The 27,218-nt window shown below is 44.3% G+C and overlaps 1 protein-coding gene across 1 annotated transcript; it reads right to left on the bottom strand.

Moving 5' to 3' along the window:
- Window positions 1–2,715: 2,715 nt before the first annotated feature.
- On the bottom strand, window positions 2,716–25,611 carry LOC144488040 (glyoxylate reductase/hydroxypyruvate reductase-like). Its single transcript, XM_078206061.1, has 7 exons — window positions 25,537–25,611; window positions 22,412–22,528; window positions 18,160–18,248; window positions 10,987–11,091; window positions 8,095–8,230; window positions 3,212–3,342; window positions 2,716–3,019 (listed from the first exon to the last, which is right to left on the bottom strand). Exons 1-7 carry the CDS (start codon window positions 25,581–25,583, stop codon window positions 2,898–2,900), a joined length of 747 nt encoding a protein of 248 aa, XP_078062187.1. The 5' UTR covers window positions 25,584–25,611; the 3' UTR covers window positions 2,716–2,897.
- Window positions 25,612–27,218: the final 1,607 nt, after the last annotated feature.

The raw sequence follows: 27,218 nt of genomic DNA, 5'->3' as shown, positions 1-27,218 counted from the left end.
GATAGTGCACTTAGATTACAATTAATTTAGTATCTGATTTCAATTTTCCAATCTTCCGTGTGGCAGACCTGTGGTGTCTTGATTGGATTTGGTAATTTAAAGTTGAAGAGAAGGTCTTGTATGCCCCTACCAGAAGCAATTTTATTGTGGGGTGGACAGGGCCTTGGTGGCAGCGAGAAGCCTACCCTCGCCCCTAGGAGGTTGGTTCTCAGTTAAGGGATAGCACAGTGGCAGTGGTTCGCACTGCTGCCTCACAGCAGGACCCGGGTTCGATTCCAGTCTTGGGTGACTGTCTGTGCAGAGTTCTCTCTGTGTCTGCATGGATTTTCTCTGGTTGCTCTGGTTTCCTCCCACAGTCTAAAGATGTTCAGGTTAGCTGGACTGGCCATGGTAAATAGACTCTGTGTCCCAAGATGTGTAAATATGGGGCTTAGCCATGTGCGGGATTATGGGGATAGGGAGGATGGGAGGGACTGGATGGGATGCTCTATCAGAGAGTCGATGCAGGCTTTATAGGCCGAATGGCCTCCTTCTCCACTGTAACGATTCTATGGTTCAGTTGAACTTTGAAATGGAAAACAGGTTAAATATTTTGGTTGCATGATGACTTGCAGTGTGTTTGAAAGTCTGGTTCTCAGGTTGGCTGATGACTGATGGTTTTAATGGACCTGTTGGGTGCAGGGATAATAAGGGTGCAGTCCCTGAAACCAGCTTCAATCTGATGAAAGCTGGGTTAACACTTTTGAGGCCCACCCAGGCTCGTGTGGATGGGGGAGGGTAGATTGGAGAAACTTGGGATCTCCAGCTTGAAGGGAAGGAACCTGATAGTACTGAGCAATATAGTAAACAGCGTCAGCTGTAGCTCAGTTGGTAGCACCCTCTGAGTCTGAAGGTTTCAGATTCAACTCCCACTCCAGGAATGGAGACAAAAATTAAAGCTAACATTCTAGTGTAGTAAAGGGAATGCTGCACTACCAGAGGTGCTGTCTTTCAGCTGAGATGTTAAATGGGGGCCTGGTCCTTTCTCTTCGCTGGATATAAAAATCCCATGCCACTATTTCAAAGAGAAGGGGAGCTATGCCTTATGTCCTGGTCAATCTTTACCCCTCATTCAACATTACAAAACAGATTATCTGATCATTATCACATTGAAGTTTGTGGGAGCTTGTTGTGCTCAAATTGACCCTCAAGTTTCCTGCATTACATCAGTGATCCTACTTCATTTACTGTAAAGCACTTTGAAATGTTTGGTGGTCATGAAAGACACTATGGGTGGAATTTTATGAGATTTTTTCCAAGTGTCCAGCTAGTCTGAAAATGGGAGAGTTCCAGATCCGTTTTTTGGGTGGGTTTTCACACCCAATCTTATGTACACTGTCTCTAAAAAGATGGGCCAGTTTCTAGCCAAAGAGGCTGTGGGCCAGAGAGCCTGTAGAGGTAGGTATTGCACATGTGCAGACCTCTGATGCTGCACATGCGAATTAACAGTAGCAGGGGTCTGACAGTGAGAGAGAGACCTGTCAGGCCCCTGCTACTGCAGGCAACCTCAACGCGCTCCCCTCCCTGCAATCGTAGGGGCCCACGGCCCAAGACGCAGCATCCGCTGCTCCCCAGACCAATCATGGCCCCCCTCCCTCCTCCACTAATCACATGCAGAGTGGCAGCAGGTCCCCTCCCCCGTTGGCCCCATTCCCATTTCACCCACCCCGACTCTGCCCCCCACAGGCCCTGCGGGCATTGCCCAGTGGACATTGCCCAGATGCCAGGCTGGCACTGTCCAAGAGGCACCCCTGCCTTGCACTTGGCCTCCCTGGGGTTCTCAATGGCCTCCAGTTCCACCGGTGAGGCCAACACAACTGTTCTCCCCGTTCATGGGGAGCAGGTGTTTTCCTCACCGGAGAGAACCTCTCCCAGCGAGAGGCTGACTGCACCAGAAATCCGGGTGTCGTAAAATCATGACAGGCATGAAAACCGGCACCATTCGCGCTAGCCGCTTTACGCACAATTTTATGACATTTTGCCACCGCACTGCGTAAAGACCGTTGTAAAATTCTGCCCATTATATTCTTTCTGTTCTCGACAGGATGGGGCAGCACGATAGCAGAGTGGTTAGCACTACTACCTCATAGTGCCAAGGACCCGGTTCGATTCCCGGCTTGGGTCACTGTCTGTGTGGAGTTTGCACATTATCCCTGTGTCTGCGTGGGTTTCCTCCGGTTTCCTCCCACAGTCCAAAGATGTGCAGGTTAGGTGGATTGGCCATGTTAAATTGACCCTTAGTCTCAGGGGGACTAGCATGGTAAGTGCATAGGATTATGGGGATAGGGCCTAGGTGGGATTGTGGTTGGTGCAGACTCGATGGACTGAATGGCCTCCTTCTGCACTGTAGGATTCTATGATGATATTCACTGGAGGCCAAAGGCTTAAAATTTTGATTGATAAATTTGCACCTAACAATCTTTCCTTGCATTCAAACAAAAACAAAAGATGCAACAGTAGATTTTGAATGTGATTTAAGAGATTTTTGCAGTCATGTGCAACCTAGTTGTTTTTTCCTACAGATATCCTCATCTCCACACTCACCACTAACTTGGCAATTACCGAATCAGGGTGAAAGGTGCAGGTCAATCTCAGAATGCATGTTTTCAGGATATTCTGAAAAAAACAACTAGGTTGCACTTAAACTGTGAGTTTTAATAACCATTCTGTAGAGATAAATGACTCACTTTACAGTTTGTGAGCAGTTCCAACTTTATTAGAAGCAAGTTCATTTTTTTGAAACAGCTGAACAAAACTTTGCATTTTTGTAATCATATAACTAATCAAGGCTACATCAAGTTTCAGGTCATGGACTCTACGATAAAAGTCCCCGCATAGCTAGGGCACAATCTCCCACCTCACAGGGGCAGCTCCTTCAGCATTGGTTCATTCTTGAGGCCTGCCAGGAGGTTATTGACAGTCAGTAGAGCCATGGCAGTGCGCGTGGCAATAGTGGCACTTGCGACATGTGGCAGAATAACTGGAATTACAATGTGAAATAAACCATTTCTTAGATATAGACCATGCCTCACTTCACACCATTTACAAACTGAACAGAGATCTGATGATATTGAACTGTAAGTGACAGTATAAATTAATATTGCAACATAGCAAAATTTAAATTACATAAGGCATAAAGAGCAACAAGTTATTTTTCAATATTATGACTCACCACAGTTTTTCAGAGCAAAGAGAGGATGGTCAGTGGGTAATGGCTCAGGAACAGTGACATCCAATCCTGCTGAACCAATCTGACCAGTAGTCAGAGCCTGATAAAGATCATTCTGGTTCACCACAGCTCCTCTGTGGAAGAAAAGAAGACTCTAAAAATATACAGCAGATTTTAGATGGTTTCCTATGCACTCTGCAAACAGGATCTAAATTAGAAAAGATACACAAGTCTGAAGTCATGTAACAACCACTCAAGAACAGCTCCTTCCCTGCTGCCATCAGATGTTTGAATGGACCTACCATACATTAAGCTGATCTTTCTCTACGCACTATGGGGGGGAAATCTCCCATCCCACTGTGTTGCTTTTGTAGCACAGCGGGCTGGGAGATTCTAGCAGAGGCTGTTTTGCAGGCTCCCCGTTCGGCGCCAAAGCCTGCGCGCATCGTCAGCTCAGAAATTGGCAAGGAACTGAATAAATTATTTAAATTAGCATTTTACTACAATTTAAATAGCATTAGCAGGCCCAGGACCGAAGTCTCCAAGCCCCCTTAGCCTCTCCCCCGTCAGGAGTATTTCATTCCAGTGGGGTTTAGTATAGCTCCCCACTTGTGGGGAGCTGGCGACCCGACCCCGCTGGAGTGAAGAGAGGGGGCATTCTAAGCTCCCCCCTGAGGGTTGTGTGCCGGGGTTGCCCCCTGGGCATTGCCACCTTGGCAGTGCCAGCCAGGCCCCTTGGCACTGCCCAAGGGGCAAAAGTGCCCATGCCTATCAGGCATCAGGCAGTGCCAAGCAGGCGGGGCCTGAAGGGAACGTGACCCCTGATGGTGATCGGTAGGGATGGGGGATCGCGCTGCCACTCTGCATTTGGGCTGAGTGACAGAGGAAGAAAGGCCAAGGTAGGCCAACAATTGGGGCTGGCCATTGGGGTGGGCAGCCTGCTTGGGGGGGGTGGGGGAGTGGTGTTGGTACTGCCAGTGGGGGGGGGGGGGGAATCAGGAGATCGGTGCTTTGGGATGAGGGTGGGGGTTGAGGCTAGCCCAGGCATGTTCAGGAGGCCAGCGATCAGGCTGAGGGGTGGTGGGAGGGCTGGCAATGCGGGGGTCGCGGGGCTAGCTAGCGATTGAGCTGGCCAGCAATTGGGAGGCTGGCAGACAGGGGCCACTGCGCACTGCCAATCTCGGCACTAATAGATCAGTGCATGTGCAGTGGTCCGCCCAGCGCTATGCTGCCGGCCTCTCCAGCGTGAATAGGCCCTGCCCTCAGCTTTTTGGACTGATTCACACGAGTGCACTCAGCAGTGCTCAGAGTGTGGGAAATCCATTTTGAAACTCCCGCTGAACAAAAACAGCATGATTTACTCCAGTTTTTACGTGAATTCAACACTTAGAATTTTTTTGGGAGAATTGCCCCCTATATTCCGCACCCTCTCCTTTCCTTCTCCCCTATGTACTCTATGAACAAAGCATTGTTTTTTGTATAGTGTACAAGAAACAATACTTTTCATGTATCCGATTCATGTGACAATAAATCAAATCAAATTAAATCAAAAGAAAATGAAGTACTATCATTCTACAGTCTGCAGGATTAAACCACGTCTGCTCCAGAAACATTGTCAGACTTGTTTTAAGGTTTCTAACTGCTGGTTAAAGGTTGCTCAGAAGCAGACCAGGGTTTATTACTGGATTCTCACCAGCTTATGGTTTACACATTATCTGTAAAACTGAAAATGCTGTTGGCCATTTTTATGGTTCTATTTACCTCTTCAGAAAATTATATATTTCAATCATTAGGGTCACTCTTTTCATTCACACCCTTTAGCGTTCTTCCAACAATTGTATGGTCCCAATCATTATTAAAGTAAAGTTTATTTATTTGTCACAAGTCGGCTTACATTAACACTGCAATGAAGTTACTGTGAAAAATCCCAATATCTGTTTGGGTACACTGAAGGAGAATTTAGCATGGCCAATACACCTAAGCAGCACATTTTTCGGATTGTGGGAGGAAATCGGAGCACCCGAAGGAAACCCACGCAGACATGGGGAGAATGTGCAAACTTCACACAGATAGTGACCCAAACCAGGAATCGAACCCAGGTCCCTGCTGCGAGACAGCAGTGCTAACCACTGTGCTGCCCCATTATGTTTCCTCCCAGAATGTTTACCTCACGTTTATCCACATTAAATTGCATCTTTGGCCTTCCTGCCCATTCTGTTAACCTATCTATATCTTTCTGAAGTTTTACAATCCAGTTCACTGTTGAGTAAGCTCCATACAGCTATGTCGATTGCAAATGTTGATGTATGTCCCTACACTCAAGTTGAAATCATTTCTATATCAAGAATAAAAGTAGACCCAGCCCTGACCCCAGGTGTACATCACTTCCAACCCTTTTCCAATCACAGCAACACCCTATTACCCAAAACATCAACCAACTTTCTATCAATGCCTCTTATACCATATACCTGAATTTTTCTAACAAGCCTTTGAGTCATAGAGCAATATAGCATGGAAACAGACTCTTTGGCCCAACTGGTCCATGCTGACCATGGTGCCCTCCCAGCTAGTCCCAATTGCCCGTGTTTGGCCCACATCCCTCTGATCCTTTTCCATCCATGTACTGATCCAAATGCTTTTTAAATGTTGCTATTGAACCTGCCTCAATCACTTTCTCTGGCAGATCAATCCATATACACACCACCCTCTGCATGAAGAAGTTGCCCCTCAGGTCCCTTTTAAATTTTCCCCTGCTAACCTTAAATCTATGCCCTCTAGTTTTCAATTAAGACTATGTGTTCATCCTATCTATGCCCCTCATGGCTTTATGCACTTCAATATGGTCACCCCCCCATTCTCTTATGTTCCAAGGAATAAAACCCTAGCCTGGCCAACCGCTCCCTATAACTCAGGCCCACTAGTCCTGGCAACATCCTCGTAAATCTTCTCTGCACTCTTTACAGTTTATCAATGTCTTTCCTATAAAAGATGACCAAAACTGTACACAATACTCCAAGTGTGGCCTCACCAACGACTTATACAACTGTAACATAATGTCCCAACTTATGTACTCAACGCCCTGACTGATGGAGGCCAGTGTGCTAAAAACCATCTTCACCACTCTGTCTGCCTGTGGCACCGCTTTCAATAAACTATGTACTTGTACCCCTAGGTCCCTCTGTTTCTCAACACTCCCCAGGGCCTTACCATTCACTGTATAAGTCTTACCCTGGTTTGACTTTCCAAAATGCAACACCTCACACTTATCTGTATTGAAATCCATTTGCCAATCCTCGGCCCACTTCCCTAACTGATCAAGATCCCGCTGTAATTTTTAATAACTTTCTTTACTATCAACAATACCTCCTAATTTAATATCATCCGCAAACTTACTAACTATGCCTTGTACATTTACATCCAAATCATTTATATAAATAACAAATAACAAGGGTCCCAACACCAACCCCTGAGGCACACCACTAATCACAGGCTGAAACAACCTTCGACCATTACCCTTTGCTCTGGAAAAAAATAGGAAATATTGCATTTTTCAATGCAAGATCACAAATCTTGATAGTGCAAATTTCACTCACTTTAGGGCCTAATGAAGCCTGGATATATTTTACATGGAATAAAATTTTACAGCACAAGAGGCCATTTGGCCCATCATGACTGTATTGGTTCCTTGAGAGAGCTATCCAATTAGTCTCAAGCCTAGGCTCCTCTATGGCTCTGCAAATGTTTCCTTTTCAAGTATCTACCCAATTTCCTTCTAAAAATTACGAATGGGTCTGCTTCAATGACCTTTTCCAGATTATGATAACTCTCTGCGTAACAAAAACTTCCTCATTCCACCAAATACCTCCATACTTCCACCCACCCACCTCAGCTTTTTTGCCAATTAGCTCCAATCTGCGTCCTATCTAGTTATCGACTGTCCTGTCAGTGGAAACAGTTTCTCCCTACTCCATCAAAACCTCTCCATTTTGAACTCTATTAAAATACTACTTGTCTTAATAACACAGGTTAGTTCCTGTTTCACTACCAGCCATAGATGTAACCCAAGTAGGCTCCTCTCTCATTAGCAACGGCTCAACCAACTGAGATGAAATTCCTGGTCATTTCCATCCAAGCTGTAAGCTCAATTTATTTCTTTAGTCATTTACATATAAAGGTACCAGGTAGGGTTAGTCCGACTGTCAGTGCCAGCTATAATTCATTTGCGACATTGTTGTTATGGATAGGAGGGTAATTCATTTAAACAGCCCTGAGAGATGACATCACTCAGATCGGAAGCAGATTCCTGCATATTTTCAGCTATGGTGCTGAAACTCCTTGGCAGGCTCTCAATCAGGTACAACTGTGTGTTTTCTTTTTATGGCTGGTTCTCTGAAATCCTCAATAACATCTCTGTCCTATTTGGAGCTGGGAGTGGCCTCAGTCTACAGCAAGCTCTCTCCTGGGCTGTCCGTGACCTTCTAACTCTTGTGGAGTGGGAATGTCTGTGTTGGAAAGGTCTAAATGCTGAGAAGTACCCGCTACACCGTGTTCAATATAATCCAAAAGTGGACTTGTGCATTATATTGGATCAAAGTGACAGCAGTCTAGCATTGAGGTAAATAACCCTCAATACTATTATAATATATTTTATCAATATAAATTAAGGACAAGCTATGGAGAACACCCTGTTTGAGAACATCTCTGTTCATCAGGAATGGGATAGCCATTTATAGTTGGTAAACACTAAAGTAAATACATAGAAATACAGGAGGTTTGTTTTAAATATGCTTGGAGGTAAATTCTCAGCCAGTCCTTTACTCAGTATGCAAGGCTAAAAATAAAATCCCATCTGAAAACACCTCAGTAAACCAGTGTCCACGTCTTACCTGCTCGTGTTGATAAACACTGCCGTCCTTTTCATTTTTGAAAAAAAATCTTTGTTGCACAAACCGTTTGTCTCAGGAGTCAAGGCACAGTGCACTGTCACAAAGTCCGATTGCTCAGCCAGTTTATCCAAGGGCACTGCAATGGAGGAGTCACCATCAGTACTTCTATTGGCCTAAAACAACTGAACTTTCCATTTTCAACATCTTTCTCAATCTGATTGGGTGGCAAATATATATTCAATAGTGCTTTCAAAGGTAAACTGGATTTCCCTTTGAAAGGCTTGGTACTGACTCAATTGACAGGATTTTACTGGGCCATTTAGAGTGAGGTTAGAAATTGTAGAAAAACAGGGGGTTGTGGCATCTTCCTGTCACCATGCCAGCTTGCCAGTGGTACAGAGTCCAATTGAACCACTTGAATGACCTCTTCCTGTTTCCTTGGCATTTTACCGGTGGTTGGGAGTCCCTCCACCGCATGGAAAGATCACATAGTGATCACATAGGCTTCTTGACGGGCTACGGGAAGGGGTGGGGTCATCTATTTGGACACTCTTTGGACCTTGGAGACCCACCTCTGGTTCTCATGGGCAGACAGCCAATGTAGAGCACAGTTATGACTTTTAGAAGTAAATCTGGCTTTGGGCCTGATCTGTCACAGCTTTCAATAGAAGAGTTCAATTAATGAGAGCTACTTCTAAATATCTGAGGGCAGGATTGGCAATGGCTGCCCTTCGTCAAATAACTGTCTGGCACTCATGGCTCAGACTCACACAAGCAAAACAGCCACTAGAGCAAGGTACTGGAGGGCGAGTGCTGCCCGTGAAAGTTTTCCCAAAACATTGAGTCAGCACCATTGGAGGAAAATTGGCATGAAAGGGAAAGATGCAAAATAAAAAGATTTGATTGAAAAATCACACATTGTCTTTAAAATATGAATTTATTTGAATATCTATAAATTATACTTGTAATTACTGGAATAGATTACTTGCATAGGTGGCAGAAGAAGAAAGAAATCCAAGATGGCGCCGGAGCGAGATGACTTCTTGCGAGCGGTGCCTAGTATACCCTCTAATTCTATCTTTTACTCTTGTTCTATGCTTCTAAAACATTATAACTCTTTTAAACTCTCTAGCAGTACTCTAATTCAATCTCAATGGACCTATCTCGTATTACGTTGATCTTTCTCTACACCCTAACTATGACTGTTACATTGCATTCTGCACTCTCTCCTTTCCTTCTCTATGAACGGTATGCTTTGTCTGTATAATGTGCAAGAAACAATACTTTTCGCTGTATACTGATACATGTGACAATAATAAATCAAATCAAAAAGAAACTTTAAATTAATTTTGAGTAAGAATTAGACTAGGGACGGAATTTTACCAAAAAACGGCAAAGTGTCAGGATCTGATTGAAAAGCGGTGTGTTTCTCCCCAGAGAAACAGACAGATTTTCTCACCAGATCTTATTGCATTTTGTCAAAAAAATGCAGGGTGGTGTGTTTCACACCATTATTTTGAGGGGCAGAGCCTAAACACGCTGGTAAAGCCAGCTGCACAGAGATTGGGGTGCTGTTTTTAAAGGACGCTCCGATCAGACCAAGAAATAACCTCCCCCTACCCCACCACAGACATCGGAGGGGCTCCTCTCCCCCACACCCTCTCCTGATCAATGCATCTCTCACCCTTCCCCCCACCTCCCTGATCAAAGCCAACATTTCTCACTCCTCCTTCACCAATCAATGCAGGCACCTCTCACCCATTCTTCCCCCGATCAGCGATGGCATCTCCCCCTCTCCCAACTCCCATCCACGCCGGTATCTCCCCCCACCCTAACAGTTAACACTGGAAACTCCCTCTCTTCCCCCCCAGCAGTCCCTGCCGGCATTTCCTCCCCCTTCATTGAATGCTCTCTCCCTCCCCACTATACATACATGCCCTCTCCCCATAAGGCTCCCACTAGGGTCTGCCTTGAACACAGGATGGCACAGTGCCAACTTGGTAGTGCTCAGCTGTACCAGGGCAGTGCCAACCAGTGCCTAGGACTTATGGGCATGTCCCAATCCCTCGAGGACTAAACTCACCTTTGCACCTCCTGGAAGATCCCCACGACAGGTTCATGTCGAGGTGAACCTGTTGTAAACCTCGTCGGCGTGACATCACGACGACGAGGTTTAAAGTTATGGCCGGGGTGGAGGGGGGGGGGGGGGGGATGGGGATCATGTGGCTGGAGGGTGATTAATTATATTCAAATTTATTTAAATAGAAAGTCAAATCTTGCTGGCAAGATTTCCAATTTCCAAGTTTGCCGGACCTTGAGCTTCCACCACCAATACAGTGGACTGAGAGGGCAAGCTCAAGATCACCCCCCCCAAAGTCTTGTCAACAAGTAAAATTCAAGATTATAAAAAACAAATCCAAGTGTGATTAGATGAGCTAGCAGGACCAAAGATTTTCTGCAGCTTGAAATGGCTGTGATGCTTTTTTAAAAAATTACTCTTGGTCAGAATTTAATTATGGCTATTATTACAGCATTTAAAACTGTCTTTTCTGCTCATCTCTGGTAGGCTGCTGTTTATTGCCCATGGCTAGTTGCACTTGACAAGGTGGTGGTAGGCCTTCTTTTTGAGTTGCCATTCTTTTATGCAACTGAGTGGGCTCTGGAGCACATCAGAGAGCATTGATATGGGACTAAAGAGACTAAACCAGACCTGGTACAGACAGCCAGTTTCCCTTGGTAAAGGACATTACTAAATCAGTTGGATTTTTGCAGCAACTGACAGCTTCATGATCACGGTACCGCGATGCAAATATTCACAAATTATCATTGATATGCACAAATATTTTCACAGTTATAAATGGGTCCGATAGCCTGGGGCCATTGGTCCCTCACCATATTCAGCCTGTATCTCTGCAGCAATCTCCGGCTTTGGCTCAAAATCCGTGTACAGAAATTTCTTCACGCCAAATGGCTTCAAGCGCTGTGCAACAGCTAAACCTTTGGAAAGACAAAAGACAACATCAACCCATCCTGTCATTAATACACTTTTAAATATGGTCTGACCCCCTGTGGGATAGCACATAGCAAGAGTCAGGAAAATGTGGCGTCTTCAGGTTGTGAAGATAAAGAGCCAGGGTGATCATTGGTCTACCATGTACAAACTTAATAATTCATCTTCAGTTCATAATCAGACCTTCTGCCTTTATTTTAGTACTTCGAAATTGCACAAGTTTCCACTGGACATAGGACAGAGCACATCCATTTCAGATTTTAAGTAATTACACCAAACCCACAGATAATTGTGTTTACTGAGAGCCTGTGCTGGAGAACCTGGAATTTGTTGTGGGGGTAAGGGGTGCATTAAATCAGCTACCCTAAGAAAACAGGAGTGGGGATCACATTACAAAATTAACACATGCTCATTCATTGTGTTACAGTCAGTATGTTAAATTCTGCTTGCTGTATTAAATCATTGCTGTGTGCAACAAGCACTATTCACTCTGTTCTTTGGCGGCACACATCAGCAGGGGAAAGGCAGCCTGTATCTCTAAAAGGGGAAATTCACTGTGGTTGCAAGAAATGGTGAGAATATTTTCAAAAGTGATTCTGGATTGTGATGTTGTTCAGCAGTGGCTGAATAAGTGAATGAACATCAACGTCTTCTGACTGGAGGTCTTGGTTCAAGAAGTGGCAAGCAGAGACATCCTTTATCTGCACGAGGCCCACTAGACCCCGCTCAGGGTGCAGTAGGAGAAGTAGCAGTGGAGGGCCCTGCCAGGGGTGTTGCTCCAAGAACATGCAGGGTGGCACGGTGGCTAGCACTGCTGCCTCACAGAGCCAGGGACTCGGGTTCGATTCCCGCCTTGGGTCATTGTCTGTGCAGAGTCTGTACTTTCTCCCTGTGTCTGCGTGGGTTTCCTCCAGGTGCTCTGGTTTTCTCCCACAAGTTCGAAATAGGTGATGGTTAGGTGTATTATTGGCCGTGCTAAATTCTCCCTCAGTGTAACCGAACAGGCGCCGGAGTGTGGTGACTGGGGGATTTTCACAGTAACTTCATTGCAGTGTTAATGTAAGCCGACTTGTGACACTGATAAACTTTAAATATGCAGTGCAGGAAGAAAAACAATGATCTTCATACGGCAGATCCTACCAACTGTATACTGACCATATCCAGTGTTTGGTTGACTCACCCCATCACCCACCTAACATTCATCTTTATCAATCAGTGTTCAAGCCTAACACTCATTTCTTCACCTCACCCTCACATATTTAGCACTGTTGTAAGACTCACTACTATAATTTGCAGCTTATACACACAGGCAGCTATTCTCCATCATGACAGGCACATCACCATAACATATTGCAGGATCCTGACTGGCACACATTCCTCTTTCTTGTAGAAGAAGGTAGCAGCAGGAAAAAACTAAAGGAGAATGAGCATGCCTGCATGTTTGAACTTTCATTGCACAGGCAGGACTGAAATAATTGATTATGAAGGTATCTACAGACCTAATCCTCCTCACATCCAACTTTGCCTTAATTTACAAACTCTACTGACTCACAAGCTGTAGGTGGCGTAAGCATGCACTCATTATTTTCTCCTCATCCCAACCCAACCTATGGCCCTTTTTCACTTCAAGAACTGGAGTCTTCCCAGTCAAAGTAGGAAGAGGAAAAAGACAGTGAAGATGAAGAAATACCCTCATTTGATCTTACACTTAGCTATTTGCTCAGAGACCGATACTGTGTGTATTTTAGAGGCTAGGATAGAGGAGGAGGGATCTCCCCTCAGCGAGATGCAGGACTGCAGGAACCGGATGGCAGGGTTGGGCAGGTGAGCAGTAAACAATTTCTGGTTCACCTATTTGTTCCTTGAACGCCTGCCATTGCTGTCCAGTGTCCTTCCTTTCAGCAATGTTTCCCAGTCCATCATAGTCAATTCATGTTTCATACCACCATAGTTACCTTTATTGAGATTCAGGACCCTGGTCACAGAATCAACTACTTCGCCATCCATCTTGACAAAAGAATTTTATCATATTAATGGTCACTCATCCCCAAGAACTCTCTCACAACTAGATCACCAACTAATCCTTTCTCATTGCACAATACCCAGTCCAAGATGGCCTCCTCCCTTGTTGGTTCTTCCATGTATTCGTCCAGAAAATCATCCCGTATACACTACAGAAATTCCTCCTCTATTGTACTGTGACTAATTTGACTCTCCCAATCTATATGCAGATTAAAATCACCCAAAATCATGTATCACAAATTTATTTGAGTTTTTTGAAGGGGTAACCAAGAAGGTAGATGAGGGCAGTGCAGTTGATGTTGTCTACATGGACTTTAGCAAGGCCTTTGACAAGGTACCGCATGGTAGGTTGTTGCATAAAGTTAAATCTCACGGAATCCAGGGTGAGGTATCTAAATGGATACAAAATTGGCTTCTGTCGGGTGGTTGTAGAGAGTAATGTTTCAAACTGGAGGCCTGTGACCAGCGGTGTGGTGTGCCTCAGGGATCAGTGCTGGGCCCACTGTTGTTTGTCATTTATATTAATGATTTGAATGAGAATAGAGGGGGCATGCTTAGTAAGTTTGCAGATGATACCAAGATTGGTGGCATAGTGGACAGTGAAGAAAGTTATCTCCAATTGCAACGGGATCTTGATCAATTGGGCCAGTGGGCTGACGAATGGCAGATAGAGTTTAATTTAGACAAATGCGAGGTGATGTATTTTGGTAGATTGAACCAGGGCAGGACTTACTCAGTTAATGGTAGGGCGTTGGGGAGAGTTACAGAACAAAGAGATCTAGGGGTACATGTTCTTAGCTCCTTGAAGGTGGAGTCACAGGTGGACAGAGTGGCGAAGAAGGCATTCGGCATGCTTGGTTTCATCGGTCAGAACATTGAACACAAGGGTTGGGACCTCTTGTTGAAGTTGTACAAGACATTGGTCAGGCCACACTTGGCATACTGTGTGCAATTCTGGTCACTTAAATTCCACCAGCTGCCATAGTGGCCTTTAAACTTATCTCCCTGGAGCATTAGTAAGGGCCCCTGAATTACTGCAATGCTACCATTCCTGTAGTTTTTTTCTGCACCCTCTTTAAAACCTTCAAATCCTTCCTAAAGTGTGGTGTCCATAATTGGACACAATGCTCAAATTAAATCTGAATCATTGTTTTATAAAGGTTTATCTAAACATCATTGCTTTTGCACCTTATATCTCTATTTATAAAATCCAGGATCCCACATGCTGTATTAACTACTTTCTCATCCTGCCTTGCTGCCTTCAATGTTTTGTGAAAATATACCTTCTTGCCACTTCTGCTCATGCCACCAGTCTGTCTATGTCCTCTTGATGTTCATCACTATCTTTCTCACAGTTTACAATACTTCCAAGTGTCAGATGTAAATTTTGAAATTCTGCCCTATATACCCAAGTCATTAATATAGATCAAGAAAAGCACTGCTCCTAGTGTCAAACAATGGGGAGCCTCTTTACATACCTTCCTCCAGTTCAAAAAACAACCATTCACTGCTGCTCTCTGTTCCGTGTCACTCGGTCAACTTTGTATTCACTGTCCATTTCATTCTATGGGTTCAATTTTACAGGCAAGCCTGTTAAGTAACACTTTCGCAAACTTCTTCTTCCTCATGCACCTGCTCCTTACCTGATAAATGGTCGCAAGGACTATTCTCTCATAATGGTGAGGCTGTGCAGCATATTACTACAAATTTAGATATCTGCTCAGCTGAGTAATGTAGGACACCTCCAGAGTGATCCATGCAATGGAAGTTTTGCTTGAGATACAGATGGCATACTTCACAATGTTCTCATTGTAGGCCCAATGCTAATGTGCATAAGTTCTGAACTGTGGTCAAGAGCTATGTATGAGGGGCTAACCCTGGTCACCAAGTAGTTGGCCTTTGACTTGCCATGGTGGGTCAAATATAGGTGGCACTGAAGAATTCTGCAGAATGAAGGAACCATAAATATTGCCAAGTTAACTGGCATTCATTTGCATGATGCGCTGCCTGTGATTGTGCAGCAGCTGTACATTGAGGTAGTGGAATACAGTTCAGTTCATGAAAATGGTCGCGTTCACATGATGTTTGTGCAAGACATTGTGCTTGCAATTAATGGTAGCCTGCACCATAGGGCAGCCTACAACCGTGTAAACATTGTGTACTCTTTCCTGTTTTTACTGGCAAGAGGAAAGAAGATGAATCTCTCTCTATGTGTAAAGAGAATCTAAGTGAGCTCCTTTGTGCAGCAATGCACTGCAAATTGTGAGATGTTCCATAAATCTCTACCAGTGGTCACCTGGAAAGAATGAGATGCATATAGGTTAGACCCACTGTCCCTTCACAGTCACTCTGCTAACCTAGCCCTGCTTTGAGGTTACAGCGGATTGCAGCAATTGGGAGGTTTCAGTGAAGTCTTCTTTAGTGAAGTAAAGACATCTAAAGAATTGGTCCTTGCTGAAGTTGAGGTAAGAGAATTGCTCCCTTAAGACCCTCAGTGGATATGGCTTCCTGCTCAGAACTCTTCCCTTTTCCTCCTCCTTTCTCTTCTAGCAACGTGCCCTGTTCAGCATGATCTCTTTTCATTCTATTCGTCATGCTTAATTCCGAGATGAGACCCTGCCAGCCCGCCCATGTCTGGAAGCAAAGTAAATGCTGGAAAATTTCAGCAGGTCTGACATCATCTGTGGAGAGAGAATAGAGCCAACATTTCGAGTCTGGATGACCCTTCGTCAGAGCTAACAAAACACTGATGAAGGGTCATCCAGACTCGAAACGTTGGCTCTATTCTCTCTCCACAGATGCTGTCAGTCCTGCTGAGATTTCCCAGCATTTTCTGTTTTTGTTTCAGATTCCAGTATCTGCAGTATTTTGCATTTATTTTATGTCTGGAAGCAACCCTGTTTTCACCAAACAAACTGTTCCTTGTAGACTATTCAAGCTTTAGTCAAGTATACAAAAACTCCACAACTGGGTAGGATTGTACCCGGAGCTAGGAGAAATAGTTCAGCAGCCAATCTGTAGCTAACACTGGTGAGGGTGGATTTGCTTCATGCCATTTCACCTCGTGATCAGATGTGGGAGGTGGAATGTGATGCGCGGAAGCATCAAAAATGGCAACACTGGGATCAAATCAGTGTTGCAGAGACATTTTAACCTGCTTGAACTGCAAGCTACCGGCAGTCAGTAGGTGTGCATGCGCAAACCCCTTTGCTGATGCACTTCCCATCAGTAGTGTATATGCACATTTCGGATTTCATGAGTGCTCAGTAGTCCCGGGGGTGGCCCACAAAGGTACAAACAGTCCAACTGTACTGCACTCCCATTCATTATTAAAGTCAAGCAGCAAATGTATGCAGATCTGAAAATCTGTCCGAACTTGCTCATAGAATCCCTCCAGTGCAGAAGGAGGCCATTCAGCCCATCGAGTCTGCACTGACAACAATCCCACTCAGGCCCTATCCCCATAAACCCACATATTTGTCCCGCTAATCCCTCTAACACATTATGGGACACTGAGGGACAATTTAGCATGGCCAATCAACTTAACCCGCACATCTCTGGAGTGTGGGAGGAACACAGTAAGAAGTTTAACAACACCAGGTTAAAGTCCAACAGGTTTATTTGGTAGCAAAAGCCACACAAGCTTTCGGAGCTGCAAGCCCCTTCTTCAGGTGAGTGGGAATTCCATTCACAAACAGAGCATATAAAGACACAAACTCAATTTACATGAATAATGGTTGGAATGCGAATACTTACAACTAATCAAGTCTTTAAGAAACAAAACAGCATGAGTGGAGAGAGCATCAAGACAGGCTAAAAAGATGTGTATTGTCTCCAGACAAGACAGCCAGTGAAACTCTGTGGGGGTTACAAATAGTGGGACATGAACCCAATATCCCGGTTGAGGCCGTCCTCGTGTGTGCGGAACTTGGCTATCAGTTTCTGCTCAGCGACTCTGTGCCGTCGTGTGTCGCGAAGGCCGCCTTGGAGAACGCTTACCCGAACATCAGAGGCCGAATTCCCGTGACCGCTGAAGTGCTCCCCAACAGGAAGAGAACAGTCTTGCCTGGTGATTGTCGAGCGGTGTTCATTCATCCGTTGTCGCAGCGTCTGCATAGTTTCCCCAATGTACTCCGAAAGCTTGTGTGCTTTTGCTACCAAATAAACCTGTTGGACTTTAACCTGGTGTTGTTAAACTTCTTACTGTGTTTACCCCAGTCCAACGCCGGCATCTCCACATCGTGTGGGAGGAAACCAGAGCACCTGGAGGAAACCCACACAGACATGGGGAGAACATGCAAACTCCACACAGACAGTGACCCAAGCCAGGAATCGAACCCAGGTCCCTGGAGCTGTGAGGCAGCAGTGCTAACCACTGTGCCACCCACTAGCTGGCACAAAATACAGCTGTGTCCAGTTTCAGCTCAGTTCCACAGAGAACTCCATCAAGTATTGGTAATGGGATACAAACCAAGACTACATGCAGGTCTGAGAATCAACTTTGTAATTATTATTCATCCTCAGTGAAGTGTAGACAAGGAGTAACTGAAGTTTGAGAAGAATCCAGCCCTCACAGAGCACGTGAAAGCCTTGTTCTTAAATGATGTGAAAGGCAGTAAAGTCAACCTGCAGAATGTTTTTGTTTTAAAATATGACCTTCCAATGAGGCTGTGTGTAGTGAAGTAGAAACACATATATTTTATAAATAAAGATTTTTCTTAAAAAATGCTTTATTCCCCACCTCCCAACTAGATTTCCAGTCGGAATTGATTATTCCAATTTTTTTTCTTGAAATTTTTTGTTTTGAGCTGAGGGCTCAATCTTTTCTCCTTGTGTGCCATCCACCATTTTTTTGTCAAGAGAGTGGGGGTAGACCCATCTTCCCAACAATTCAGCCTTGTGTCTAACCAATGGAACCTTGCATGAAGTGCAAGATGATTCTTCCTTGGATTTTCTTTTCCTTTCTGTGAGGATGGATTAAGATGGGCTGAATAGCCTTCGTGTCCTTAATTATCATGTGATCAATGACTCACCTATTCTTCCCAGTCCCACGATCCCCACGGTGCTGTCAGACAGCCCATAGCCACAAAGCCACATGGGTTTCCATGTGCCCCAGCCACCACTGGAAGTAGAAAGATTTCAGGTTATTAGGAGCATCACAGCTTGGAATGAATCAACTTGAAATCATTTTTCAAATTGAACATTTTGAAGTAAAAGATGAAAGGACCATTCTAATCTATAAACCTGCTGAACTAGAAAAATATACAGGTCTAGGCATTGGCTATGGTCTGTTTTTGATCGTAGGGAGTGTGTGCCTCATCAAGCAGACCCAAGATCAGCCCGAGATTGGGCTTTGCGCCTTATTCACCTTATTTGGAGGAACTGCTGAATATAAGGTGCTTGCTTCATTGGCAGTGGGTCCAAGATAATTCCCAATTTGTGGTGGAGTGTTAACTGCTGGGGGCCTACTATGAGTACCACGGAGCTGAATGGGAAAACTCCTGCTGCCTCCACAGCAATGTCTCTTTAGCACAAATCCAAGGCTCCTGCTCTGCTTTGTGATATCTAATTTAGCAGAGGAACATAGACTCTGATTTAAAACTGAAATTAGGCAAAAAGGGCACAGCAAGGTCAAATTTCCACCCAATCATGTTTGTATACAGCTTAGCACATGTGTTTCCAACATACAAGTTCATACAGACCTTGAGATCTTCAGCAAGAAGTGAGGATTACCATCCTGGCAGGAGGGAAGCCTGGGCCATTTTGAGGGGCTGTGCTTTATTACTAACCTTCTGGTGAGCTGTGTACACTAAATGAACACCATGTTGCAATATTGTGCACTATATGGAAAATGACCCAGCCAGCAGGATGGTAGGTATGGGTGGTGGAGGGTGGGTACAATCTATGGTGGGCCAAGGTCAGAAGCAACCCACTTTACTTTTGTGGAGCTGCTGCTCCTCCTGAAACCACTGAAATACTTTCTGGGAATTCTTCTGTGCTACTGTCATGACAAACCAGCAGGGCCTCCACTCTGCATGTGCCATCCAGTTACAAAATGGTAACTGGCATCACATAGGCTGACTGCCTAAAACTGGCAGTGTTTGTGCTGACTAGTCAGAGGTTCCTTTGAGTATGACAGCAGTCAGAGCTCTGATGTAAATAAGGCAGCAAGCCATTTCTGGGTGGTGAACAGGGCATTCTGGGGTTGGAATCCACAATAGAGACTCACTCATTGCTCACTAGAACAGTTTCACCGAGTTAAAGAGATGTGCTGCCTTTCTGTGACATTGAGGGAGGAGATGGACTTTCAGAGGCAGGAAACAGTAAACAATCTTTAAAAACTCTAAAATTAAAGCAAAGTACTGCAGATACTGGAAACCTGAAATAAGAACAGAACGAGCTGGGAAAGCTCAGCAGGTTTGGCAGCATCTGTGCAGTTCAGAAGAAGTCATATTAGATTCAAAACATTAACTCTGTCTCTCTCTCTCCAGGATGCATTAAAAACTCTGTTTACTTGAGTTATTTGCTTGGCTGAATATAGCTCTGTGTCTCTTGAAGTGAAGCAAGTTATCAAATTAACATTCATTAGGAACTGGGTGGGTGAATATAGTTAGACGATTTGTTCATAAATATTATCATGGACTGGTTGGGCTGAATAGCTGGTTGCTATCTCTATGTATTTCTGCTGTTAAATCCTGATTTTTAGTAACACATATTACACCAATTTATGAAGATTGTTCATGTTGCACCATTTTCCTCATTCAAACATTAATATTTTAATATATCATACTTGGTTACTGCAGAATAATTGTAAAAGACTACAAGTTAAAATAAACATCCTTCTAAGCGTTTAGCCTGCCCGAAGTTGTGAAAGGATAGTTCTTGAACTTCTTTGCCAATCTCATTCTGTTTCGCTTGCCGTAGCAAGTCTACTTGGGTAAATCTGATTACTTCAGGTTTCCTGAAGTCACTGGCCTAAACTGGGTTCACACAGAAATCCTCAGTGCTTGGGGTAAAGAAATAAGCCACAATATCCTAGACACTTGAAGTTGTAAGATGTAATATGCACTTAAAGAACTCAGCAGTTCCAAAGACAATTGTATCATCTGGCTGCCCCCAAGTCAGACCTCTGTCTTCTAGTAGAATGGTACATTAAATGAGAGGAACCAAAAAGGAGCAAAAAATCTATGTAGAATAGGGAGAAGGGGAGGTCTGAAGAATGAGCAGAGACTAAAGGAGGCACATCTTTAAACAGACCTTAAAAGCATTGACCTCAGTGAGGTCTCAGAGAAACTGACTAGCTATCTGCTTTGTTCTGAGATAGGAGCTCAGACAACCTCTCATAACAAGGATATACCAGTAAACAGACGTTAGTCTAATAACTGAATGCACACTCCAATCTTTCTTTGTAATTCAAACGGAGGTATTATCAGCCTACTTCAGCTGAATTAATTAGGAGACATAGGAATAATGACATGTTTGTGTATTGTATATGTTATATTCATTCAGGGGTTGTGGGCATTGCTGGTAATGATAGAATGGTTACAGCAGAAGCCATTTGGCTTCATTGTGCCAATGCTAGCCCTCTGTAAGAGCTAGTTAGCTAATCCCACACCCTGCCTTTACCCCATAGCCCTGCAATTTTTTCTCTTCAGGTAATTATCCATTTACCAATCTTCCTCTAACACATTCTAAGGCAGTGCACTCCAGATCCTAACCATTTCCTGCATAAAGGAGGTTTTCCTCTTGTCGGTTCTGTTTTTTTGCCAATCACTGCCTCTGAATCATAGAAACCCTACAGTGCAGAAAGAGGCCATTTGGCCCATCGAGTCTGCACCGACCACAATCCCACCCAGGCCCTACCCCCTTATCCCTACATATTTACCCGCTAATCCCTCTAACCTACGCATCTCAGGACACTAAGGGGCAATTTTAGCATGGCCAATCAACCTAACCTCTGGTTCTCGGCCCTTCCACCAATGAGAACAGTTTTCCCCTATCTACTCTGCCTGGTGCAGAATTTTATTGTCCATCCTTAGTTACCTTTGGAAGGTGATGGTGGGTCTGAAACTGCTCCACCCATGTAATGAAGCTACATTCATAATACAGTTAGGTTGGGGCCAGCAATAGTGAAGTATTATCAGTATAGGTCCAAATGAGATTTTGATGAAAAGTGGCCACATTATTCAGAGTGGAAAACTCAGAACACATCAGACCTTGAAATAAATGCACATCTGCATTTTGAACACATGACCTTCACATATTACAAAATAGAAAAATTAAATCAATGCTTTTCCTTGTAAAATCTATAGTACCCTGAAGGACAAAGTAAATCTCTTAACTGAAATGGGTACATGTTATCTTCAATTCAACTGACATGGTAATTGCACGCAACTGAATCCAAACCCCTTTGCTTTAAATATTAAGCGTTCATTTCAGAAAATTTCAGGTGTGGCCAAACGGGCCATCTAAAATGGTGATTTGTAAAGCACTCTGGGACAATTGGGCAAGAACTAAAACGACAGGCTGCAGTGTAAAAGACAGAGACAAACAGGCTGCAACCCAGACGGGTGAATACACAGGATATGGGTCATCTCCAGGACAAAAGAGATTTTCTGGTCAAACTGGGTTGTTTACCAGACAAAAGGGCCCCGTAACCCCTTAGTTGGGAGGGAGGTGTGAACCCTACGTGCCCCCAGCATCTGCAGACATGGCTGTTGGGGACACACCCAGAGATTGGTGTGGCAGCACCCGATTGGACTTTATCGATCAGGGTGATCAAGTCCTGATTGATTGATTGGCAATGGCCAAAAGGAGCACGAAACCCAACGGGGTATAAAGGGTGCTGCACAACCAAGAATCTCTCTCTCTCTCTGACCCCACGGACGAACTACAACAACGGTGACCATCGCCAGCAACGACCAGCACGAGGAGAGCCACCACACCCGAGAAGGAAGGAAGACCAGAGCCAGAGTGCCACACCAGACCAAAGGACCAGACTACGCAGAGGACGACCGAGACCAGCGCACAGATAAAGGCCAATATCTGCTTGGGTACTTGCCAGTCACGCAAAGTTAAGTCAAGGTCTTGTATTGGACTTGAACCCTCGTATTTTCTGTAAAGATAACTTACTGTTGGTTGGGTGGGTGATTATTGATTGTGTGTCTTAAATAAATATTGATTGAACTAATCGGACATCTACTCACAGTTATTTGTCCAGCGTATAAGGGTTAAACAGACTGTGCGGCAGGCACAACACAGGCAATAAAATAAAAGTCAGCTTACTTTTTGGCTTCAGCTACTGCCTCCATCAGCCGACGAGCCGTTGCCAAGAGCAATGCCACGGTGAGTTCAGCAGTGGCATTGGTCAGGACATCTGGGGTGTAGCCCACTCGAATTCCCCTTCAAACACAGGAAATATGGAAAATAATAGGCTTAGTAGTCATGACAATGTATAATTTCCAAACTTTTCTTGAGTTTTTTTGTATAAATTTAAAGCTAAAGGCTGGCTTTGTCTCACACCTAGAAACCAAGAAGTGCCCTTCGTTTTTTATCCTCAGACTGCTTTGATGGAGAGACTCTGTCATAAATGACGAACAGACTTGTGAAACTAAACTGTAGTGACTGAATGTCAAACTGAGTGACAGAGAGTTTTCATTATCATTGTCTTCTTGTTGTTTCATAGAATCTTACAGTGCAGAAGGCCATTCGGCCCATTGAGTCTGCACCGACCACAATCCCACCCAGGCCCTATCCCCGTAACCCCATGCACTTACCCTAGCTAGCCCCCTGACACTAAGGGACAATTTAGTATGGCCAATCCACCTAACCCGCACGTCTTTGGACTGTGGGAGGAAACCGGAGCAAACCCATGCAGACACGGGGAAAATGTGCAAACTCCACACAGGGTGACCCAAGCTGGGAATCGAACCCAGGTCCCTGGCACTGTGAGGCAGCAGTGCTAACCACTGTGCCACTCTGTTTCTTCATTGAGTGGCCAGATTGGATATCTGAAAGGAGAAAGGTAATAGGGTATGGTTATGGTGGAGGGAGAGGAGGAAAGCAAGAGGTGGATGCTTACATCATTACTCTCAGGAGTAAGTTGTGCCTTAGAGAGCTGCCTGTCAATCTGATTGGCCGACAACTCTCTAGTCCCTGAAGTGCCAGGAACTACAGCGGACAGAAGAGGAAGTTTATCATAATGACAGAGCCTCAGTTTTGGGTCTGGATGGAAAGGGGTGCCAAGGTGGGGAGGGTAGAGAAGGTCTGAGGGGGTGGAAAGTGGGCAATTAGGGATTTGAAGGAAGAGGGAAGTCCTCCCCAGTGTGGGAGGAGGAGGAAGGTGGCCCAGTAGCCACCAAACTTTAAGAGGCAGGTTCCTGAACTGAGAAGGGGGCTTCTGATGGAGGTGCCCTTCACCTTCCTGCCCAAGGCTTAAGCCCAATCATTTTTGGGCTTTTCCCATGCCTGGGAAATCCTCCCGCCAGCCTAAAAATGAGGTTGGGCAGGAAACAATTGCCTCAAGACCTCAATTGCCCACCCCAAAGTAAAATCTCTATGAGGTCGGGTTGGGTGGGACCCCAGTGGAAAGACTCTTCCTTCCATTTCTCACTGCCACCCTGCACCCACCAACCACCCCCCCCCCCCCCAAACTAAAAGGCTGCTAGTCGGGCAGTGTGAAATTCAGGGCATAGTACTGTCACACCATCCAAAGTGTTTGCCAAAATTCAAATTATTTGCCATAGGAAAGTTGGTAACTATTTGTTATTGGCCAAGATTGACACAGGTACAAATGTCAAAATCCTACCTCTGTGATTCTAAAAGACATGGAAGGCTATGGTGAAACCTACTACTGTGCAACTTTCAGTGTTCAATGGTTCACTAGTTCCATGCACAGGATCTACACATCCTGGAGTTCAAGTACAATCAGTCCTCCTGGATGTCACAGACGTTCTACATTGTGGACATTAAAGGCTCAGTGATTGCAGGTCTACCAGCCTGCTGTGACCTCGCATGATGTGATCTCACCTGACTGACAATCCATGGAATCAATCAAACCTGATCAATCTCAGAAACTACTCCTATAGCCTCAGTTCATGACCTAACATTGAAATATCTAGAATATTTTGACAAAATTAGAAATGTCGTAAGATTCTGCACCACAGAAACTGGAAAACCATCAGTGAAAGATGGCCTGATTCACTTCAGCATGTTCATGAACACTTGAGACCATTTTGGTCTTATTAGGGTGAGGTAGGCATCTCACGAGGAGTCAGTTTTAAAGTCAAGTTGGTCATCATACCGGAAACTTTGCAATCTGGTATTCTTCAACAACTTCATCGCTCACACATGGACAAGAAGACTTGCAAGAGAAACAGTCTGTTTCATGGGATGTGGACAGCACTGGAAAGGCCAGTGTTTGTTGCCCATCCATAGTTACCCTTGAACTGAGTGGGTTGTGAGGTCACATCAGAGGACAGTTAAGAGTCAAGCTCATAGCTGTGAGTCTGGAGTCACATGGAAGCCAGACTGGGTAAATGTGGTATATTTTCTTCCCTAAATGATATTTGCAAACCAGATGGGTTTTTACAGCAATGATAGTTGCCATGTTTGCCGTTATTGAGATTAGCTTTATATTTTGGATTTATTAATTGAACTTAAATACACATCCCATGAAACAGACTGTTTCTCTTGCAAGTCTTCTTGTCCATGTGTGAGCGATGAAGTTGTTGAAGAATACCAGATTGCAAAGTTTCCGGTATGATGACCATGATGGGATTTGAACCATTGTCCCCAGGACATTAGCCTGTGCCTCTGGGTTACTAGTCCAGTGACAAGACAATGGTATGCGAGAAGCCTGCACTCAGTGCAAAATCTAGCCCTAAGAAACACTGCTACACAAAAAAGGTAGTGGAAGTTTGAAACATTCTTCTGGAAATGCCCATTGATGTTAATCTTAAATTGATAGATTTTTGTCAAGCAAAGGTATGAAGGGATATGGGGCAAAGAGGGACGTCTGGAGATAGCTCACAGACTAGCTTTGATCTTATTGAATGTCTTATTCCTGATTCTATGTGGTGGCCCTATTAATTTAACTCCTACAGCCAGAATTCTAGAGAGATGTTTTTTCCCCCACTCGTTAGGGCTGAAATTGAACCCAAATCCCAGAGATGAAAAGGTTAGGGTCTAATCCACTGTATAACTCAATTCAAATGTATATATTTCTCAAAAGTATAGATATCAGATACCAATACTTTTAAATAAGACAAAAAACAAAGCACATTGCAGTACAGTTTATGAGATTTGAAACTCTGACAAATTGTTGAGTTAATGAGAGTATAACATTGTGCCTAAGGATCTTTTAGTGTATGAAATTGATAACATTGGCATTTTATTTTCAAATATTTTACCTTTTTTTAATTTCCTCCAGAGAGAGATGATCAAACCCCACTGACATGGTGCTGATAACTTTCAGTTTGGGCCCTATATCAGGAAAACAAAATCTCAAAATGAAACCAAGCTAACTTAGCATTTCTGTACAATGTTAAATTTACCCTGAAAACTGAAAAGTTTTCACATTTTACTGGCTAGAATTCTATTACAAAGGTGGGAATTGTTATTCCATTTCAAGCTTCCAACTGAAGGCCTGGGTGAACCTTGTCTCAGTTGCAGAAGTTCTGCCTCAGAGTTGGGAAGTTATAAATTCAAGACAGTTTTGAAGATGAGAGTTCCACGTCTGGATTTAACATGGAACTATAGTAGCCCCTCCCTGCCCATTGGCTAAAATGTCAGTGAGTCTGATGGCTGCCTCACAGGAATTAGGCAGGCTATTGGCTATTAATTGAGTTGAGGCAGGACTTCCATCCCTCAGCAACAGAAGTCCACCGAAGAGAGCTGCTGGCCAATCAGAGGTTGTCAGCTGTCCATTATTGGCAGCGCCACCAGGAGTGGAAGTCACTGCTGTTAACGTAATGAGGCCCACGAGGAAACATGCAGCACTCCATCCAAAATGACAGGCGTGTTTGGAGTCTTGTCAGGACTAAGCTGGAAGGCCCTGTTGAGGGGAAAAGAGGGGCGAGGGGCTGGGGTAAAAGACCAAAAGGACAGGAAGCTGGGGTGGGTATTACACCTTGTGGGAAGAAGAATCTGATGGGTCCAAGTGGCTGCTTCACTATTTGATTGGGCAGCAGCTCTTGAAAGAGGGGTTTCCTCTCCAGATGGAGACAGAAAGATCCTTCATTTAAATGGCTGTGGGAGTAAATTTAGAGGTCATTCAGCTCATCATTTCTGGTCAACTCTTTGAAAGTGTTATCCAATTCATCCTACTCTTTCTTTAAAAGTGAATCAAATGCTCAAGGTAAATATGACAGCGAAGCTGTGGGAATGTCAAAATCAAACTGATTCATTAGTGTCCTCCAGGGAATATAACTTGCCATCCTTACCCGGTCTGTCCTATGTTTGACTCCAGGCCTATACCAACATGGTGGACTCTTAAACCAACTCCTAATGTACCATAGCTGTATCAAACCACACCACCTTCTCGAGGACAACCAGAGATGGGAAATAATGGTCACTTGTTGGTGATGCCCACATTCTGATTCAAACTTAACAAATTGAGGTAATGGTCTTGTTTCATGAACATTACAATCCCAGAGATTACAAATGGATGCATCATGGACCCATTTGTGGTAACAACAAAAGATCCCAGAATACCAAACCTTGCAAAAAACCTCAGAATCACATGAAATAAAAATTGAATTTGATCCACTCTGTCACCATAAATCCTGCTGTCTTGAAGTGTTAATAAGAAATAAAGACAGAGAAGGAAAGGTATTACAAATGTGAAGTTTATAAAATTGTTATTTTTTGAGACTGTGGGGGGAACTTTACCATTTTGAGTCTAAGTGCCGGGTCTGGGCATCAAACTGATCCACGCCTGGAATCCTCTTTCCAGCGCGCCCATACGCGTTTTGCCGGCTCTGGCCCGATCCGCACTGTGGGTGGGGCTTAGCGCTGGCGAACTGATTGGAGCTCTGAACTGTGCATGTGCGGTTCAAAAAAAATCTGACAGCGCGCCCGGGCGCGAAAAAAA

The sequence above is a fragment of the Mustelus asterias genome, unplaced genomic scaffold (genome assembly GCF_964213995.1).
Source record: "Mustelus asterias unplaced genomic scaffold, sMusAst1.hap1.1 HAP1_SCAFFOLD_1233, whole genome shotgun sequence".
NCBI classification, from domain to species: Eukaryota; Metazoa; Chordata; class Chondrichthyes; order Carcharhiniformes; family Triakidae; genus Mustelus; species Mustelus asterias.
The sequence above is the reverse complement of the archived record's forward strand: the minus strand, read 5'-3'. Positions and strand labels throughout refer to the sequence as shown.

Excerpts from the sequence above, each read along its gene's own strand:
- LOC144488040 (XM_078206061.1), bottom strand. The coding sequence starts at position 25,583 with ATGTCAGTGGGGTTTGATCATCTCTCTCTGGAGGAAATTAAAAAAAG. Across the intron at positions 18,249-22,411 it reads GCAGTAGCTGAAGCCAAAAA|TGGTGGCTGGGGCACATGGA; the intron begins GTAAGCTGACTT and ends TTCTACTTCCAG. Across the intron at positions 11,092-18,159 it reads CGTGGGACTGGGAAGAATAG|GTTTAGCTGTTGCACAGCGC; the intron begins GTGAGTCATTGA and ends GTCTTTCCAAAG.